The sequence below is a fragment of the Epinephelus fuscoguttatus genome, linkage group LG15 (assembly GCF_011397635.1).
Source record: "Epinephelus fuscoguttatus linkage group LG15, E.fuscoguttatus.final_Chr_v1".
Lineage (NCBI taxonomy): Eukaryota > Metazoa > Chordata > Actinopteri > Perciformes > Serranidae > Epinephelus > Epinephelus fuscoguttatus.
Genome location: NC_064766.1, coordinates 24456457 through 24476711, shown reverse-complemented (window position 1 = coordinate 24476711; position 20255 = coordinate 24456457). Strand labels below are relative to the sequence as shown.

General features: G+C 41.7%; 1 protein-coding gene across 3 annotated transcripts in view; it reads left to right on the top strand.

The window, feature by feature from the left end:
- LOC125902063 (low-density lipoprotein receptor-related protein 8-like) overlaps positions 1-20255 on the top strand; it is a 156936-nt gene that overhangs the window by 118250 nt on the left and 18431 nt on the right. For all 3 annotated transcript variants that reach the window (XM_049598161.1, XM_049598162.1, XM_049598160.1), the window contains exons 10-13: positions 7603-7774; positions 12803-13030; positions 17566-17684; positions 20036-20175. In XM_049598161.1, the coding sequence (XP_049454118.1) occupies positions 7603-7774; positions 12803-13030; positions 17566-17684; positions 20036-20175 (659 nt within the window). The remainder of the gene's footprint in view (positions 1-7602; positions 7775-12802; positions 13031-17565; positions 17685-20035; positions 20176-20255) is intronic.

Here is a 20255-nt window from a genome sequence, read left to right as displayed (position 1 = left end):
ACAATATAATACATAAATGGTATCATGAGTCGTCTTCTTGATTGAGTGTTTCCCCACCATTATATTAGGGGACACTGACCTGACCTGACATAGTTATTGTTATGGACAGTGTGTCAATGACCATCAACAGGTTACACGGCTTAGCTTTCTCTCGCACGCATCTTCCATACTTTTCCCTGTGCTGTCTCAAGTGCTGATATAGATTGGTCTTGTTGCAGCGGGACGTGGCACTTTTAAACACTTACACAGCACGTCTTTCTGTTCAACGTCGCCATACCTGAATCCAATGTATCGCCAACATTGCGTTTTTTTCGCCACCAACTCAGCCTGCTCATGGTCATGCTCATGCTCTTCTCCAGCGTCTATGTTGGTCACTGCTGCACGCTGGCTGGTTACCTGACCATACGTGCTGCACACACCAGGATAGCTTGTGGGCGTGATGTCAACAAACTCCACACACTACAGGAGAGGCAGTCACGTTCACAGGCACACACGTTAACATTTATTTACATTAAATCACAAATCGCAGCCCTTTATGCGGTTATGTAATCGCATAGCCTGACATCGCGATCGCGATTAGATTAATCGTGCAGCACTAACAAAAACTACTGTCAGACAGGGTAAAAAGATGAAGTGATGACATTTCACATTCAAAAGGTCAAAGGTCAACTTCATTGTGACATCATAATGTTCTGTAAAAATACTTTTCTGGCCATAATTCAGCATCACACGGCAGGAACAGAAGGTGAGACATTTGGTCAGATACTGAATTGATGACACTGATCTTGAAACTGTGCCAACTGTTTAGGTCTTCTGTGCTGCCTGGTTGAAGATGTGTGCGAAGCATCCATGTTTTAGAATGTGTAGCTTTGCAGCAACATTAATATTTGAAGCATTGTCTACTGTCATGGCTGCATGAGTCTGGACAAACACATGTGAACTAAGACAACTTGACTGGTTTGCTGAGGCATACAACCTCAAGGCAGTAATTCTAGTTATATTCATGCAGTTTTCTAACCTACATGGCTGCTGTTGTAAAGATAAATTTCCCACCACTGAAAGTTCAAAAAGCTGTGTTGTACTGTTGATAACAAGACATTCTCTCAGATATTGCACTGTGCCTCATTAGTGCAACACTTTCACTCTCAGCTTTTATGCTTCAGTGTCAAAGTCCTCCTCGTCTCATAATCACAAACATCTTTGTGCTGTTAGGTTCTTATCATGGCTCTGCACTTGCTTGTGTATTTCACATAATTGCTAAATCATTAAAAAAAAGAGCAAGCATCACCAAGGCAACGGCTCAGTTTCTCCCTGGCCAAATCTGTCCCCCAGTGTCCCGTCACATTAGTCTGTTTTATGAGTGACAGACTGATGTGTTCAACCATGCTGAACACTTATAATTATGTAAAGCAACTCTTCAGGGGTACCTGGCCGGGTCACGACGGGGGCGAATTACATCAAATTGAATCTGGTGTCCCGTTAGGCTTGTCGACAACAGTTGTAGGACTAGTAAAGAACAAAGTGAAGTGCTAAAAGGCCAGTTAATTCTCTGTGACCTCCAACCATGGCCCAAAGCTATTAGCAAGAGGCTTACAGCGAGAGGCCAGTTTATATGTTTACACTTCATTTCCCCAAAAATGTTCATTATTTAATTGGCAGGAAACAGTAAGTCAAATGAAATGTGGTGATTTGGTCCCCGTGGCTGCCGAATGCTGTGCTTTAATTTCCCTCAATTAAGCTGAGCTGATATCAAAGCTCAGCACTCACATGAGTGTGTTTGCATTCGTACACACTGTATATGTGTCTGGATTGTATCTGCCCCCTGCCTCTGTCTGCACTTGTGTATTTCTCTGTGCATGACTGCCCGGCGTGTTTGCTATCAGTTTATCATGGCCAGGAGAGAACTGTGTGTCTGGCTGCGTGTCAAAAGCAGCGAAAGCAGAACCGCAGTGAATGCAGCAGTTCCACCGCTTGGTTTTGAGGCGATGAAAACCACCGCTGCCGTGACAGCCCATAAAACCAGTAGGGGGCCATTTTCCCCTTTAGAGGGGCTGGAAATGTTGTCACTGTAATGGGCAGTTTTTGAGAGCACTTAGTCCTGACCAGCACTGTCATCATTCAGACTTTGGGCTGGGAGAGGAAGGAAAGGGAAGAAAACGGGAATGTGCAGGAGCACGATACTACAATGAGGCTATGACACAGACTGTCAGACGGAAAACTGAGGCGATCGAGCCATTAATGAGAGAATATTATATCTGCCTCTGGAGATAACTGGCTGCAGCTGCCATCCTATTACCATGCAATGTCAGGGAGAGATAGGCTCTATATAGATGTTACTAGACAAAGGTGGGCTGTAGTTGTCAGCCAGAAGTGATAAAACCCTCCCTGCAGGCATCTATTACCCACTTGGCTTTTTCCTGCCAAAAATTATGAGGAAATAAACATAAAGGCATGATAATATAAACGGCCCCTGTTCAGATTTGGGGCTAATTAAAATGCATCCTGGGTGACCTTATCACAAGTGGGCAGCTCTAAAAATAGGTGTGCATGCACCCAAAATGAAATAAGGACACACTGTGATGTAGATGCTCAGTGCTGATAACTACGTGTGCTAATACTGTCGCATGACAAGCTACCAAATGGAGTCTATACCTAAAATGAAGAAGAAGAACCTACATTCTGTGTCTCTCTTTACTGTGATTTCATATTGTTATATCAGGGATTTATTTCCAGCTATGTCATCCTGATTTCTGTTTTTTCTTTAGCCCGTATGCAAATATCTACTGCTGTCCTCTTCTATAGCTCTGAGGCTGAAAGTAAATATGTATTTTTAGCCATGCTAACATAGCTGTAGGCTCAAGGTATAGCTCTAGGAGTGGCAATCTCCGTCTGTTGGTCTGTCTACAACTTTGGTACAGACTGAAATATCTAAACAACTGTTGGATGGTTGGTCATGACTTCTTGTACAGACATTCAAGGTCCCCAGATGATTAAGTTACTTGTCTTTAGTAATCCCCTGACTTTTCCTCTCATGAAAGTATAAGTTTTTAGTGAAATGTCTCGACAACAAATTGACTGATTGCTATGAAATTCTTTACAGACATTCATGATTTCCAGAACATGAATCGTAATGACTTTTGTTGATGCACCAACTTCCTCCTCAATGATATTATACCATTGTACAGATCTTGTCCCCCCCAAGGATAAACTGTAATCAGTGGTGTTGGTGATCACTTCTAATCTAGTGCCGTCATCCAATCAAAATTTTAATTTGTCCAAAAGGTTGGTTTATGACAAAACATTTGTGTAACTCGTCAATCTCAGCTTTGATTTGTGTTTTGTGCTAATTAGCAAATGTTAGCATGCTAGTTCGGTAAACTAACATGGTGATTGTTAGGCTTGGGTGGTGGTAGGGTTTACCAGGGTATTAAAAAATCGAAATCGTTATGATTTTCACACTGTCAAAAATACAGACACTCATCTTTCTGTTAACCTCATACTGGCTGTACTGAGGATGTTTTGCATGTAGTGCACAGCACATGCCACCAGAGGTCAGTGTAGTGAAAGAGGCAGCTCAGCTGACGAGTGATGGAGATAAAGGTAACAGGACCGACAGTAAACAGCTGGCCTGTGTCGTGCCTGCAACAGCAGAGAGAGCAGAGAGACCACATGGAAAAGGGCTTATTTTTACATCTAATTCAGTAAATTAGACACCGCCCAAGCTTAGAATTGTGGTAAACATTACACTTGCTCAATAATTACATAATTGCAATAATTACATTCTTCTTCTTTGTGTGTTTCATGTGGAAAGAAATTCTTTGTAGCATATGTCAACATGTCACAGGAGACACAGGACCTTGTTTCTGATTGGCCATTCACTGCTAAAAGTTAAACTATCCCCAACTTTTAGTTTGGCCACTTTTTGGCACAGAATCAATCAGCCGCAGGTCAAAGTGGCCACCGCAGCTTTCCAATGCCATTACATAGCAGCTTGCAGAGAGTTGCAATTTGCCTCTGCTTGGTGTGTTTTAGCATTAGAGTGCTTTAGCTGCAGCGTTTCAGCATAACTGTTATTAGCATGTTAGCATGCTGATGTTTGCATTTAGCTCAGAGAATTACTTTGCCTAAGTACAGCCTCACTGAGCTACTATCATGGCTGAAGATGTCTTGCTGTAGCCAGCAGTGGTCACAGCTTCCCTAGTCGGACTCACAGGATGTAGACTGTTGGTACTAGCCTGCTATTGACCGCCTATTTCAGATGGAATACTCCTCCTGTTCCACTATCCAAGTGTTATCGTCGAAAGTAGAAACAACCTGTGAGCTAGCAACCTCCACGCTAGAACATCTTTTGATGCTTTCTTTCCAAGGGATTTATCCATTTTAATGCCAGGGCTCACCTCCCACACATGCAAGTTCCCTCCTGACACTATCTTGACACCATCACTGCATCCTGGGCTTCACGTTGCCCAAGATGATTGCGATTGGTTTAAGCAAATAGAAACAATCCAGAGCAGTTTTTTTCCCTTAGAGCGAAATTATTATGGGTTCAGCCAGACATTTCTCCAGTGCAGGCACAGCACTAAACGAAGTGTGGAGATAGGTCTGGCCATGCGAGACTACAGTTTCCGGCCTGATAAAATCAAATGGGAGTGGGGAATGAAAAATCTCATCGCAGTGGATCACATGAGACGCATTTGAATTGCATTCTGCTGCCAGGTGAGACCTGCAATCCATAGCTGCCCCCATTATGGACACATTGCAGGTTGGAAAAAATACCAGATATTAATGCCTAACATTTTTCTGTTGTGTTCTGTGGGTTAAACTTGATATCATTTGCAGAGTGTATTTAGGGAACTCAGTAACTGATCCTTTATTGTTTTGTGTTCAGTGGCTAAAACAAGGGTAAGAAATCTGTCTGATTTAACTTTGTTCAAGGTTGTTTATCACCCCTTAGAGGAAATGACTGCACTGCTAGTCTTTTAGTGTGTGTGCACTCATGTGTGTCTATTTAGTTCTGCTGCCTGTGTAAAAGTCAACGGCTTGCTGTTTAAAGAGGTGCCATATGCTAAGGTACGTCTGATCTATATTTGCAAGAAGAAGATAATACGGAGCATACGACTTAATGATGTATACAGACACTGATCAATACAGCAACTATTCAGGAGTTTTTAATGAAGGATTATTGTGCCCGCACTCTTGTTAGAGGAGGATATTGAGCTGTTTCACACAAGCTTTGTTGTGTTATTTATCTGTGTTAAAAGATGACATTTAGAGTATTGACTACAGTGATACAAATATGCAGCAGCACATTAAGCTGCAGTGCCTTTTGACACCATGGTGAAGCCTTGGTGTTATTACTGTAGAGGAACGTCTACAGTGTCGCCTGACATGCAGCATTTCTCAGCATGGTCAACTATCTTACCCAGCACACGAACATTTCAGTGCTGTGCTGAAAAAACCCCCCCAATGTCTCAGGCTTATCTCTATCCTCTCTCTTTACTCTCTTTATTTCCCTCCTTTGCAGCAGTATGATGCTGTATTTTTTGGGTTTAATTATTGACACACATGCAGGTAGAACCAGTATTTCTTATTTCTAATTCAGTCTAAATCCAGAGCATGTTCGCTCAGAATGTCTTTGGAGATTAATTCCACCGGCTAAAGGCTACATTTACTTTATAATGCTATTACTACACTACTTGCCTGCGAAAGTTTAATCATACACTCATAGAAATAAGGGTTCAAAGAGAGTTCTTCCTGATGGGCTGAGGTTCTACCAAGATTCATTGGCTTCTGAAGAACCCATTTTTGAAGAAAGGCTTCTTTAAGCATTCTTTCTCTCTCCATTAATAACCCTTTTCATTCAAAGAACCCTTTGAGAAGAAAGAGGATCATGAAAAGCATGGGTGTTAAAAGATCCTCACTCATAAATATTCAAATGTTTACTCAGGATGCATGATGATATCGGCACGTCATTGGTATCAGCCAATATTGGCTTTAAATGAAATACTGGAATCTGCCAACATGTTTTATCTTAATTTGCTCAATGAATGAATATTACGTACATTGAAAAGCATTGTATATTATGTCTCCATCTGCTGGTGGGCTATCAGAATAAGAGTATAAATGCATAATATAATGTTAATTTCACAACAGAAAAGACTTGATGATCACTAAAATTAAGTAGGGGGAAAAAAAGCGGATATACCGCTATTGGTTTATATACTGTCAAATGGGTTGTTAAAGTACATATCGGATATCGGCAAGAAATCGAATATCGTCCAATATCCTCACTAATGTTTACCCATGTTTCAAATGGTATTTTCAAATGTAGAGGTATCTGGAATCTCCTCGATCAGTTCATTTTATGTGTGTTCTGCCATCGTTGATATCTTTACCATCATTTCATGCCATACAATACCATGTGGTCTGCTGAAATTTGTCTTTTGTACAGATAACGAGTACTTTTTATTTTGTATTTGGTTCTAATTTGGAACCAAAATCTGGTTCCCAACCTTACTGCACCATTGAAATAACAAGTAGTGATTTCATGAAAACCTAAAACGTGGTTGTGAAGTATGAGTGTTTGGGAGCCTCATGAGGCCCAAGACTGCTAGACGTGGTTCCTTTGGCCCCAGGCTAACCTGTAAGTCTAAAACCATAATTAGTGGGGGAGAGAGATCTATGAGTAATGTAGTCAATTATTATTTTAGAGCCCCCCTGGGTGGGTTCTAGCTGAAACCCATCCATCCATTATCTGTAACCACTTTTTCTAGTTGTGGTCATGGGGGGCTGGAGCCTATCCCAGCTGACACTGGGCGAGAGGCAGGGTACACTCTGGACAGGTCGCCAGAATATCTCAGGCTGACACATAGAGACAGACGACTATTCACGCTCACAGCATGCTTACAGTTTAAGATAACCAATTTACCGAGCCTGCATGTCTTTGGACTGGAGAAAGCCCACACTGACATGGGGAGAACATGTAAACTCCACCAGAAGGACCCCAGCCAGCCTGAAACCCTCTTGCTATGAGGCAACGGCACTAACCACTGCGTTGCCATGCCACCCTGAATGAAACCCTTGGAATTTAAAAGGGTTTTCAACAGAACCCCTTGGGTGGGTTCTTGTTAGCACCCTTAGAAAGTCAAAAGGATCTGGACTGTACTCCCAGAGAGGCTTCTGGGATGAACCTTTAGACCAAGTGTCATGGTGAAACCTTTTACAGATGGTTTTAAGTATAACCCTAAATATTGGGTTCTAGGTAACACCCTCTGACAGGGTTCTAGGTGGAACCCTTTTAAAAGGTTCAACTGGGGTTCTTCTGCATTGACGAGCCATTGCCCCTTTGTTTCTAAGAGTGTGTAAGAGGGACTTTGCATATAGGATCTGTGCAGCTCCTGGACAAGAGCAGTTCTCTAATAAGAGATAATGACTTGGACTCCTCTTCTGGCCCTTTACCAAATTGTCAAAGCTTATTTGACTGGCCATTATCGAAGCACATCCCAGTTACACCTACTGATAATGTATTCCTCTGTTAAACTCTCCTGAGCTGCAAGTTCACACTTTTTCCTGAGCATTTCATATTATTTGCCTTGTGTGCAGGGAAGAGCCCTTACCTGCTATTCACCAACCGGCATGAGATCCGACGTATCGACCTGGTGAAGAGGGACTACAGCCAGGTGGTGTCCACCCAGAAGAACGCTGTAGCTCTGGACCTGGATGTGGCCAACAACCGCATCTTCTGGTGTGATCGCTTTCACCGGAAAATCTACAGGTAAACGTTTAGAGCAGAGTCCTGGGTTACAATTACAAACCAAATTTCATTTTACAAACATTGTCATAGATCAGAAACTTGATCTTAGATTTGAAAATCAAACCTTTGCAAACATTTTTGAATTAAGGGTTAAATTTTAGATCAGGATACTATTCCTAGATTTGAAGCCTAATTGTAAATCGTTAACATTAAAGGCACCCAGTGGAGTTTTTTTGTAAGCATGTTTACTGATACTGTTTCTCGCCAAAACAGAATTTGCGAATTCTTCAGGATTAATTAAACATGTTGAGTGTATTTCAGTTGCAAAGCCATTTTTTGTTGCTTGCTAGCAGTCTACTTCTTTCCTGTCTTTTTTGGTGCATTGCGACATTTCTTGGCACATTATTGACAGACACCAAGTGTTGATCACTAGCCTGACATCGCCCGACCAAATGGCAAATGCAGTGGAATTTTTCTGGAACCTCTCAGTCCATTTTCAGTTGCCAAGATTTGTTATCAATGGGTCATCAACATGTCACACAGCAACCAGTGACCAAGTCCGCCCATTGTAGATCACAGCACAGTTGCACCAGCCAATCGCAGCACAATAATGCCAGAGCAACGAAAAATGTGAACAGACTAGAGCTTGCAGAGATGATCTGATATGTTATGAGTTGGTACATTCAACTTTTGCCAAATCCTTTCAGAAGTACAGCAAACACATCTCTCTTCTCAAGAAAAGCTATACAGGCAGTTGATCGTTCCTCAGCTGCAGCCATCTTGGTTGTTCTACAAAATGCCTCAGTGGCACTCCACTTTACAGTCTTCGTCTCAAACACACCCCACATTAATTAAAATGGTTATGATTTGCCTGGTACATCTCAGACTGTTCGAAATCTGTCCAAAACGGAGAGAGACCAGATGCATCTGCCAGAGCAAATAAAACATGATGAGCTCCCAGATTCGTCTGGTTCCCAGGCAAGTTGTTGAGTGGAATAGTGTAGAACCACAGTCAAGTCAGTGTGTCATCTGTTTGTGTGTGCAGAAGATACTAAAAATACAAGGACCCAGAATTAAAACCATTCCTCCTCAGTGATCCAAGGGGTACTTTTTGATTTAGATCACAAATCTGAACTCAGATTAAAACCTGAGTTTAGGTTAGAGACCGAGGCTACGTATAGAAATTGAGGCTTTACTTATGTTCTGTTTTACTCTAACTAGTAAAGTTTAGGAACACAACTGACCTCACTTTAGACTCCTGAGAAATGCATGCTTTATTTCAGTTGAACTTTCTGTGATATTTGAATCCAGAAAATTGTAGGGTGCTTTCAGACCTAGAATTCACTTTGGTCTGAATCAGGGACTGATTTTGTTACAAAGTTGCATAATTGCCTAGAGTTGGTTTGTGTTCTCACGGCAGCATTTACGGGCGGACCAGATCAAATGCCTTGTGTGAGAAAGCTGCTCTTGATTGGTCAGAATTTCCATGCAGGAAAAATCCAGGAAGTAAAGCAAACGTTGAAGAAGAGTACACTTACAAGATAAATGTGACACTTTCTAATGTCACAATGGAGGGACAACTACGCAGGTTGATTTTAGCGCTGCTCATCGTGGACTATATTGCTGTCATTGCTCATTTTAGTCAAACCATACAGTCTGAAAACGAGGCGCGGCTCCAACTAGAAAACAATGTTTTGATGCACTGGATGTGCTGAATGTGCATATTAAGGCAGTACAGGAGGAGGTGCACATTAATAATCCTCCAGGACTGTAACATACTCATGTTTAACCCAAACAATGTGTCATGTGACTGCAGTTGGTTGAGATCCAGGTCGGAACACATTCTCACCACAAACGAACCGCACCAGAGTTTGTTTTTTGTCCGGTTGTTCTGGTGCACACCCAAGCTGTGTTCACACCTGCCCAAACGAAGCACACTTAGGAGGCAAATGAACTTAAGTTCAGTTGAACTGAACCAAACAGGGCAGGTGTGAAAGCACCCAATGCCCCACACGTTTTGTCTACTAAGTTTTCATAATCTTTAATGTATACTTTGCATTTTTACGTCTGCCAAGGAGGTTATGTTTTTGCCGGCGTTGGTCCATTTGTCTATTTGTCTGCAAAATAACTCGAAAAGTTCAGAACGGATTTTGATAAAAATTTTCAGGAAATGTTGATAATGGGACAAGGAACAGATGATACAATTTTGGTGGTGATCGGTTGAAGCGAAGTGGATAAAATAATAAAATGGCGGGAAATCCGAGCTGCTTGGCCGAGGTCTGCGCTCTCCGAGTGCTCTAGTTTTAAACTGCAATGGCCTTACCTCTCATTCTAACTAGGAAGGTATGTTTTATAGTTTTTGATATATTCCTGGTTTTTCAAAAATAAACCACTGGAACATGAGAAGGTTTCAGCTATTTTTACAACTTTTGATTAACAAAAACAACTAAATGTGACATTACAGACACTTGATATGCCAAATCGTATATTACACCCTGACACAATTTGATGTGTATTTTATATACTGAGCATCTATTCGTTAAGTCTTTTGATGTTTTTAATATTTAATCATCTCTGTTGATGGCTCAGGCCTGCTATTACCTTAGATTAATTCCACCCTTCCTATTGTTATCTCAACTACATTTTCTCCCCAGAGTGTATTCTAATTGGAGCACTGTGTTCTCTTTATAAAATGGATGTTAAGAGAAAAGATCTCTGGGGAAACTAAAATTGAAATTCCTGTTCGAGAGCAGGGCTGCCTGGCCCTCACCTCACACCTCTGCCGGGGCCAAATCATTAGCGAGGAGGGCAACCCCTGAGTTAAACCTTGTCTATTCTGATAAGTGGTCCAGCTAAGAAGGACGCTAACCCCCGGATGAACCTGCTCAGCGCATGGCCCAAGGCTACAGCTCGCACACTAGTCCCATTCTCCCCTCTGCAGTCACTTGACAGCACAGTGGAGATTGGAGAGTCATGATAATATACAGTCTTTCGGCTATTATGTGTCTTGTCATTGTCCTTAATGTGCTCCTTAGACTGTATAAAATAACGGATGTAGCCACTGTGACATCACTCATCAGTTTGTGGACTCATGTTTTAAAGCCTTGAGTTTGGTCTTTGGGCCATCGTCATCTCAAACTCTGATGCCAGAAGTGACCATATTTAGTCAAGAGGATGGTAATAACTGTTACACCAGTGGTTCCCAACCAGTGGGTCATGGTCCAAAAGTGGGTTGCGGGTCCACTCTGAATGGACCACAAGTGACTCTCAAACTTTATTTTGAAGTACAGTGAATTTCCGGCACAGAGCTTTCATTTTGAAGTGCCATTTCCTGCTGTAGAGAGAATGACTAACGGACATATATTTGACAGAGACAGCAAACTAGCTTGTAAACACGGCCAAACGAAAATATGATGCTGAATATATTAAACAGTGTGGACCTTGAACTAATGACTAAGGAGAAATTTGGACCCGGTGACTGAACCAGTTTGGGAACCACTGCATTACGCTAGCTGCTAGCTTTGTTAGCATTTACAGCTATAGTTAATGCATTGAGACATTTCTTGGCACATTACTGACAGACACCAACTGTTGATCAGTGACTGTTGATCTGTTGATCAGACATCGCCAGACAGAAACCCAAATTCAAAGTGTGGAACTTCACAGTTCGTGTTCAATTGCCAAGGAGCGCTATCAATGTTGTAATGCTAATTTTTGCTAGTAAAAAACAGGCTTAAAACCACTAAAACCAAAATGTACTTACCACAAAAACTGATCATCTGACTCCCTGCAGGGTTCTTTAGTACAACCAAATGCTGAACAAAACTTTGTTAGATAACAGAAACATTACAGGTAACTTTCATGAACTGAAACCACACTGAAATAGCGACAGCCACAACTACACCTATACCGGGGGACGGCAACTTTTACTATTAAAAGAGTCGTTATTGGCCAAGAATAAAGAAGAAATATCTGTCTGGAGCTGCAAAACATATTTGAATGAAGCTAACCGCCTATTAAGTCTAAATTAGCTTATCAACATTATGAATAGGTCTAAATGACTATTCATTAAAATCGTTTACTACAAGATGGCTGCTCTGCAGTGGGCTTTTTATAATTATTTAGTACTTTAAATTTGAAGCGTTGGTGGTGAAAGCAAATTAATTTGTCCACACATAATTAATCCTCTATTTTCCTTAAGACTTTTACCTTTTTTAGATATGGAATCATAGTTAGATTTGAAGCCAGCCTCAAGTAGTCATTCAAGGAACTGCAATTTGTAGCACCTCCGCGTTGGCTTCATTTTTCAGTCCTGGAGGTTGCTACTTGACGTGCTCATCCACTCACAATTTAACAAAAATAATGTGCCAAAAATATTATTTAGCAACATAAAAGCTTTTTAATTGTGTTATCATTTGTTTTTTAATTAAGCCATTGTAGCTCAGGTGGTAGAGTGTGTCTTTCACTAATCGAATGAGGCAGTTCGAACCCTAAATTGCTCCAGCTGGCTGTGCCATTGTTGTGTAAATGTGTGTGTATGTTTAACTGAATAGCAGGTGGCACCTTGTTTTATAGCCTCGCCTGCCAGTGTATGAATGTGCGTGTGAATGGGTGAAGGTGACATCTAGTATTAAAGCTCTTTGAGTGGGTGAAAGACTAGAGATGTGCTGTACAAATGCAAGCCCATTTACAAAGTAAATTCAACTCGTGGTTATTACTAGATTTACTCTCTGTGATTGCAGTTGCTGTTCCATAGTTTCAGTGACAGTCTAACTACTTTTTTGGGAAAAGTTGGTAAAATGCTTTAGTTTGTGGTGAAATAACTAAGTCAATATTTTATAAAGATAAATCGTATTGTAGGCAAGGGAAGAATAGTGTGTATAGACTCATTACCACAAAATAGGGCCCCACCAGGCAGTCAGCATTCCTCCACTACACATTGATTTTGCAATAATGGCTGGCTTGCTGTAGACGATGACTAACATATTCTCCTCCCCTCAAAATACTCCCTCTCTCCTTTCGTCGCCCTCCCCCCTGCTTCCCCTGCAGTGCCTTCATCCATGAGGCTAGTGACCCCTCCCAGCAGGTGCCGCTGCTGGATTCTCTCCTGCACACCCCCGTGGGTTTGGCTCTGGACTGGCTCCAACACAATCTGTACTGGACCGACTCTGGAGACAAATCCATCTCTGTGGCCTCAGTGGACGCCACCAAGAGACGTGTCCTCATCAACACAGACCTGAGTGAACCCCGGGCCATAGCGCTGGATCCCCATCACGGGTAAGGAAGAGATGTGTTTCTTGGTCCAGGAAGCATTGACCACATTACGTAATACCCAATACTAGTCCATACCCATTGAGTGCACAGTTGCCCATGTACAGTTTCACATGGTGTGTGTTTGGGATACAGATCATAGGAAATTGCAGATTAAATAGTCAGCTGAACCCATTAAGAAGAGCCGTGTATTCAGACAGAGATTTTGAAAAACGTGGGACAGACAGAATGACACACTGACAGTTTCCGTGATTATGTACAGCATACCATACCATGACTTAGTCATACCAAAAAGTAGAAAAAAACAACAACATTGGGCCACAGGGGGAGCCACAGCGATTTTCGCATTTTAGCCATTTTTAAGCATTTTTCTGTTGTTATAGCGCCACAAAGTTGCCAATTACAGTTAAATTTCTCCAGTCACCTTGAGGCGTCCTGTTCTACATATCTTCCAAGTTTAGTAAAAATCGATATGGCGGTTAGGCCTAGATAAGAAATTATCTCTCTAGCGCCCCCATTTTGTTTGATGGGGTCAGTAATGGAGGGGTCCCCTCAGATTATGTGTGGTCATATGTCTACAAAGTTGCGTGGTGATCGGTGAAACCCTTGAGATGTTATACACCTTTATGTGATGAGCCACGCTCTCCGCAATATCCATTGCCTTATAGAAGCTCAGTTTTAGTAAGTTTTCCAACTTTTGCCAAGAGGGAACTTTAGATATTGGTCCCTAGATTATGTTCACCGAGTTTCATGCAGATCACTCAAACGTCCTGGAAGAGATCGATTTTAAGTGTTTTCCAAAAATTCAAAATGGCGGAAAATCTATATAACCGGAAGTTATGGGTTCTTGAGGCAAATCTGTTCCTCATGAGGAGAGGCATCTCTGTGCAAAGTTTCATGTCTCTACAGCATACGGGGCATAAGATATGCCCATTCAAAGTTTGCAATTTCAGTCGGTTGCTATAGCGCCCCCCTTTGGCCAACTGATGCAATATTGCTTCATTCGCATCCTCCCATGACCCTCTACCACTGTGCCACATTTCACATGGATTGACCAAGTCAGTGAGGAGAAAAACGTGGAACAGACACATAGACAGAGTTTTTGTCATTATATAGTAAGATTGATACAAATGATCAATAATTATGGTTGTTTAACAGTCTTTATTGATTGTTATTATAATGCTAGCATCCACTGACCTACAGAATTTTTAATATATGCAAATCACTAAACTGTATGCTATGAATTTACATAATAATTTACAGTATGTCAGCATAAAATAGTGTCAGACTGAGTTTATACTCCTCTACATCTCTTTGAATGTGCTAGCAGACATACTGATCTATTTTTCCACTGTTCTAAAATATTAAAGATGATGGTCAGTGACCCCAGATAAAGATTTGTTAAGTGATTTCAGCGCGGGACCCAAAAAATGAATAAACATAATCCTCTTCTGGGAGCACATCTAATGAGAAACATAAGAGACCTCTTGTTGCTGTATGTATGAATCCAGAGGAACAAGCCAGTGACCCATTTAGCATCCTGACTCAATAGTTTTTTAGAAATTCTGTCCCAGATGATCGCTCCTAATCTGGGAAGCTCCATGAATCTGTGCCAGCGTGTGCTTCTGTAGCCTTTGTGTTCTGGCGATCCAAACCCTGATGAAAACAGGCACAAAAATAAACTAAAACAAACAGGCGTGTGGCCCAAACCGAAGCAATCACACAGCAAGGTTTTCTGCACATTACAGATCCAATCATAGCGGCCCAACAGGAATTCAGCACACACACATTTCTTGCTCTGACTCCAAATGACAGTTTTGTATTTGCAAGAAAATTCACTTGATGTCAGTAATAAATATTTACATAGAAATGACGGCGTAAATCATAGAGTCTTTTGCTGCCATGATTGCTGACTGATATTGCCCAATAACCATTCAAACTATACAGAACTTGTGCAGCAACAGCTTTTTAAGTCTAAGACAAATCACCGCCAACAGTTTTAGTACCACTGATGATGTACAAACATGCGGTCTCTAATTATGATTTAATGAGCTGTTAAAGATTTGTCTTGAATACATCTGGAAAGTGAAACTATCAGTCAACACACAGCATTTAAATTAAATATGATACTGTTACTGCATTGCGAGTCTTTTTGACTTTATGTTGTGATTTCATGGTGCTGAACAGATAGTTCCCACAGAGTGAACTTCCACACAGATCTTTTGATTTGTCGGAGTTATCTTTGTTTCTGTAACCAACAAAGCTGAAAGCTGCCCCCTGGAAGTCAAAGATCCGAATCATCAGTCGGAGGCCCCTTAGTCTACTGAGACTTTTCAAGTCAAACAGTTGTTTTTTCTTTTGTCAGTCATTGTGCAGTACTACTGGGGACTGAAAATGAAATGTCCTCAGAAGTAGCAACGGAGTCAGCGCTCTTCACTTTCACTTTGCTCTCAGGAGTAAGATCATTACAGTACGTCAAGTTGTCCCGTCTGCTCAGTGGAGATGTCTGCGACGGGTGCAGGCAGCTGCAGACCCAGGGTGAGATGACGCTGCGTTTACATGTAATCTGTCAGATGGTAGACCCCAGATGGACCTCCTTCTGGAGGGCATATGAAAAACAAACAGTCCGACAGAATGGCAGCATTGTAAAACAAAACATGCTTGACCATATGTTGAGACGGTGACGCCATATTGTTTGCAGACAATAGAATAAGATAATAATTCATTCGTTCTTTTTCCATAGCTGCTTATCCTGTCAGGGGTCGCAGGGGGACTGGGGCCTATCCCAGCTGACATCGGGCGAGAGGCAGGGTACACCCTGGACAGGTCGCCAGACTATCACAGGGCTGACACATAGAGACAGACAACCATTCACACTCACATTCACACCTACGGACAATTTAGAGTCACCAATTAACCTGCATGTCTTTGGACTGTGGGAGGAAGCTGGAGTACCCAGAGAAAACCCAAGCTGACACAGGGAGAACATGCAAACTCCAAACAGAAGGGCTCCCCCACCCCGGGGTTCGAACCAGAAACCCTCTTGCTATGAGGTGACAATGCTAACCACTGCAACACCATGCTGCCTTATTGTGTTTATAATTAATGTATTGTGTTTATAATGTATGTATTTGTTGTAGTAATTGTCCAGATAGCCTGAGGTTTTTGCCCTGTGTGAAGGAGCTGCATAACATCCAGCTTACATTCTGTAACGGACAGCAAAAGTTATAACATTTTAACTTTGAACATTGACTGTTTCTGTTTTGTATCAAAGTCTGTTTCCCCGTTGATATGCGTTTCCCCTACCTAATCCTGAACCGAACCTTATCCCTAACCCTGACCACCAACGGGGGGGCACTGCACCTTAACAGGAGGGAAACCCTAATCAATGGGGGAACACATTTTGACACCTCGCCCTCACCTCATTTTACTGTCCTGCTCTTGTTCACTGAAATGATGTTGAGTTTGCCGTCTACTGTCTGCCTGATTCCATGTGAACGCATCATGACAGCACAGGGCTGTAAAGCCAATTTTACACAGTTGGAAATGTGGAATGTGCATTCATCATGTCCTTGGGACCCAAAAACATTTTCCCCATAAACTTACTTTGTGAAAGAGACATCTGTAAATCAATAGCTGATGAATTTACAGTGCACAGCAGCAGTCTTTGGCTTTTTGTTTGATATCTAGTGTCGGCAAAAGTTGAACATGTCCCACCTGTTGTCAGCATAGTCAGCATGCATTAGCTCAGAGGGCTAACTTGGCTTGTTTACCATTATGTGAACATTGCTGTCACCCTGAAAATCCCACTGAACCCTTTTCAGAAATCTGGCAGCTCAAGAGAGCGTTGCTTGATGGTCTATATGGACAAATAAGGGAACAAATAGTCAAATATTTGCACTGAGCAGCAAAAGCTACAAAGTTCTGAGTCATGTTCGGCCCTAATTAATGGACATGTCTCCCTTTCTGTGTCACTTTCAGAACCTCAGATCCATACATTTCAAAGGTGCTATTCCCAAACACCTAATCAGAGACAGTATTGCATCCAAAAGATAATGTTTTCAGCTGCCTCTGGAAAAGCTGACATTCCCCTATTTTCTGCAGTCATATATAGGATTGTACTACAACAGGATGTGTATTGCATAGGCAGTTTTTAGCACTGTCACCTTGCCAGTGCAAAAAATGTCAGTGCAGTCCTCATAATAAATACAGAAGAATGCTATCTGACTTGTTGGTACCTAAAAAAACTGGCATGAAGTTAGTAAATCAGCCCCCCTGCTGTCTGGAAGAAGTTTCTTTGTTCTTGTTCCAGACAAACTAATTGATGGGAACTTGTCTCAGTGCGAAACAACACAACTGGGTCTCTTAGCACAACGTTACCAGACTAATTACTGCAAAATAAATGATGGGAAAAAGAGAAGCTGACTTATTACAGTATGAACAGGGTATGAGATTGTTACTTTCACATGTCTTGCCAAACAGCAGCATGACACAAACACTCCATAATAACACAATAAGTGTGTTTCCTTTGTTCCATCCAGCTTCATGTACTGGTCAGACTGGGGCACGCGAGCCAAGATAGAGAAGGCTGGGATGAATGGAGTGGACCGACAGGTGCTGGTGGCTGATAACATTGAATGGCCCAATGGCATCACTCTAGGTGAGTGGAGATAAGCTGCCTTTCATTTCTTGCCCTCACATTATATATTACACCTAGGGCTGGGCTATATGGAGGAAATCAATGCACAATTTTTTTGACCGAATGCCTCAATATAGGTATTGTGACAGTATGTAGAGCTGACTGTTGGTGCTTTTACAAAATATTTACACAGTGATTTTGGATGAATAATCATCAGTAAGTAGGTAAAGGCAAATAATAGAACGCAGTAATGCAGCCTTTAAAGGGAACTTCGGTATTTTCCAACCTGGACCCTGTTTTCCCATAATTTTTTCTCTCTGTGACTACTTTTCAAATTTGAGAAGAAACAATGCAGCGGCGAAACTGGCTGCAGCACAATCCCTGTGGATAATTGAGCACCGGCCATTTACATCCAGTAAGTGTTTGTTTTTGCCACTGACAGGCTCAGATTGTACTTATAAGTGTCTGGAGGCTAATGAAAAGGATCCCTACAGAGATAGACCTTTTTGTTAAAGAGTAAGATCCTTTTTGTTTAACCAGAAACAGCCTGACATCACCATCTCCAAACCCACCAGACGCCATTTAAATAAACAGTAATTTTATTTTGTATACAGCCAGCATATTTGCTCATCTAACTGGGTAAATTCAGGGTTTATTTCAACCAAACCAGAGTTGTTGGTTGTTGGAACAGTGGAAAGAAGAACCATGACAGCTTTTGTGAATTTTATTTTGTGTCTGTCAGCTTTGAATGAAGTGTGTTTTATGATGATAAAATTACTGTTTGTTCAAATAAACTGGTGGCTTTGGCAGTAGTGATTTTGGGGCTTTTCTGGTTAAACAAAAAGGTCTGTCTCTGTAGGGATCCTGTCCATAATTCAACTGGGAGAGATTCGCTCTGAGAGGAAAGAATATTTATTTACACGAGCTCATAGGTATGAGAAATGTGAAAAGTCCTTGGCGATTAGATCCAATCGTGATGTCATCTATTCCAGGAGGGTGGTAGAGATGTAGTAAATTAGGGAACCCCCCCTTTGGAGTCTAGATGCTGGTGGTGGTGATGAGATGAAGAGAGAGCTGAGGAGCTCATCCTGGGCTCTGGATAAGGTGACTGAAAGTGAATGGGGTAGAGGAGGGCACAACAATGCCACTTAAAATGACAGTTGACAGGAGCAGAGAGGAGAACAGATTGAATCCAAATGTCCACCCTCTGGACTTGCAGACTGAGGCCTCTGCGAGGGCAGAGACTGCAAGCAGCTGATAGACAGCCCTGGAGACTGTTTTACCCATTGCTGTGGAAACATTCAACTATAGCTGCTGTCATATTCATGTCATATAATTTGATGAATTTTGCCTTCTCATCTGTCCCTGCAGATAACAAGATATAAATCCCATGTGTAGCCTTTTTTGTGACTGAACAAAAATGTATTAATGCATCTCTATATAACAGTCTGCAAGTGCAGAGAAGTCTGGACATTTGGATGCAGCCATTGGCAGTAGCAACATGAATGGCTGGAGGAGATCATGGCAAAGTTTGATTAGCTAACTTGGAGAGGGAACACTCAAAGTCAGCTGATTGGAGGAAGCGGTGGGAGTGGGATAGCGAGAGAATTGTGAAAGGATATAGCATAAAGAAAGTCTTCCTGATTGAACTTACTCTGAGCTTCATTTGTCAGACACTTAGAGTAATAACTTCAGCCTGTCAGTGGCAAAGACAAGCACTTTTAGTGGACGTAAATTGACTGTGCATAATCAATCGCAGCCTGTTTTGCGGCCATAGACTGCAGCCCTCTTGTTTGATACTGGACCAGTTTTAAAATTTGTTGTTCAAATTAGTCATTTAGACACAAAGACATGGAAACATAAGGCCCAGGTTTAAAAATACAGAAGTTAACCTTTAAACCAGGAAAAGACAACAATTAGGATATTCCAATATCTCATATCATGATATCATTATAATATCAATGTATTGCCCAGCCCTAATTAGTGTTATAGTGCTATATTTTATGTTTTTGGCAACTGTTGTGCTTTGCTAAATGTGTCTGAAGTACAGTGCTGAAAAGGCGCTGATTGTAGGTAAAGGTCAAAAGTAACTGAAATGATTAGGGTAAAGGTTAAATGACAATGGCAAGAAGTAGATTTATAAAGTCATCACAGTTGCTTTTGAGTGACATTTGAAGTGTTTGAGAAGTTTTAGATCGACACAGTAAAACTTGGGGTGGTGTAATCGTGAGAAACTGACATTTTAAAACGTAATCAATATCACCTAAAGGGATTTGTTGGTCAGAGTGCAGGAGTGCTTACCGTGAAGACAATCAATTTCTACTCAGCCTGGGAAAGTCCTATCCACCTGTGTGTATGTGTGTGTTTCTCAGACGTAGCCAACAGGCGTCTGTACTGGGTGGATTCGAAGCTGCACCTCATATCCAGCGTGGACCTCAACGGCGCTCACCGCAGAACACACATCTCGTCCGCAGAGAGACTGGGACACCCCTACGCTCTGGCTGTGTTTGAGGTTTGTGTGCAACAGATATTTAATGATTTTCTGGCCGTTGTCCATGGTATCATCCATCCAGCCTCCCACATCTCATCATA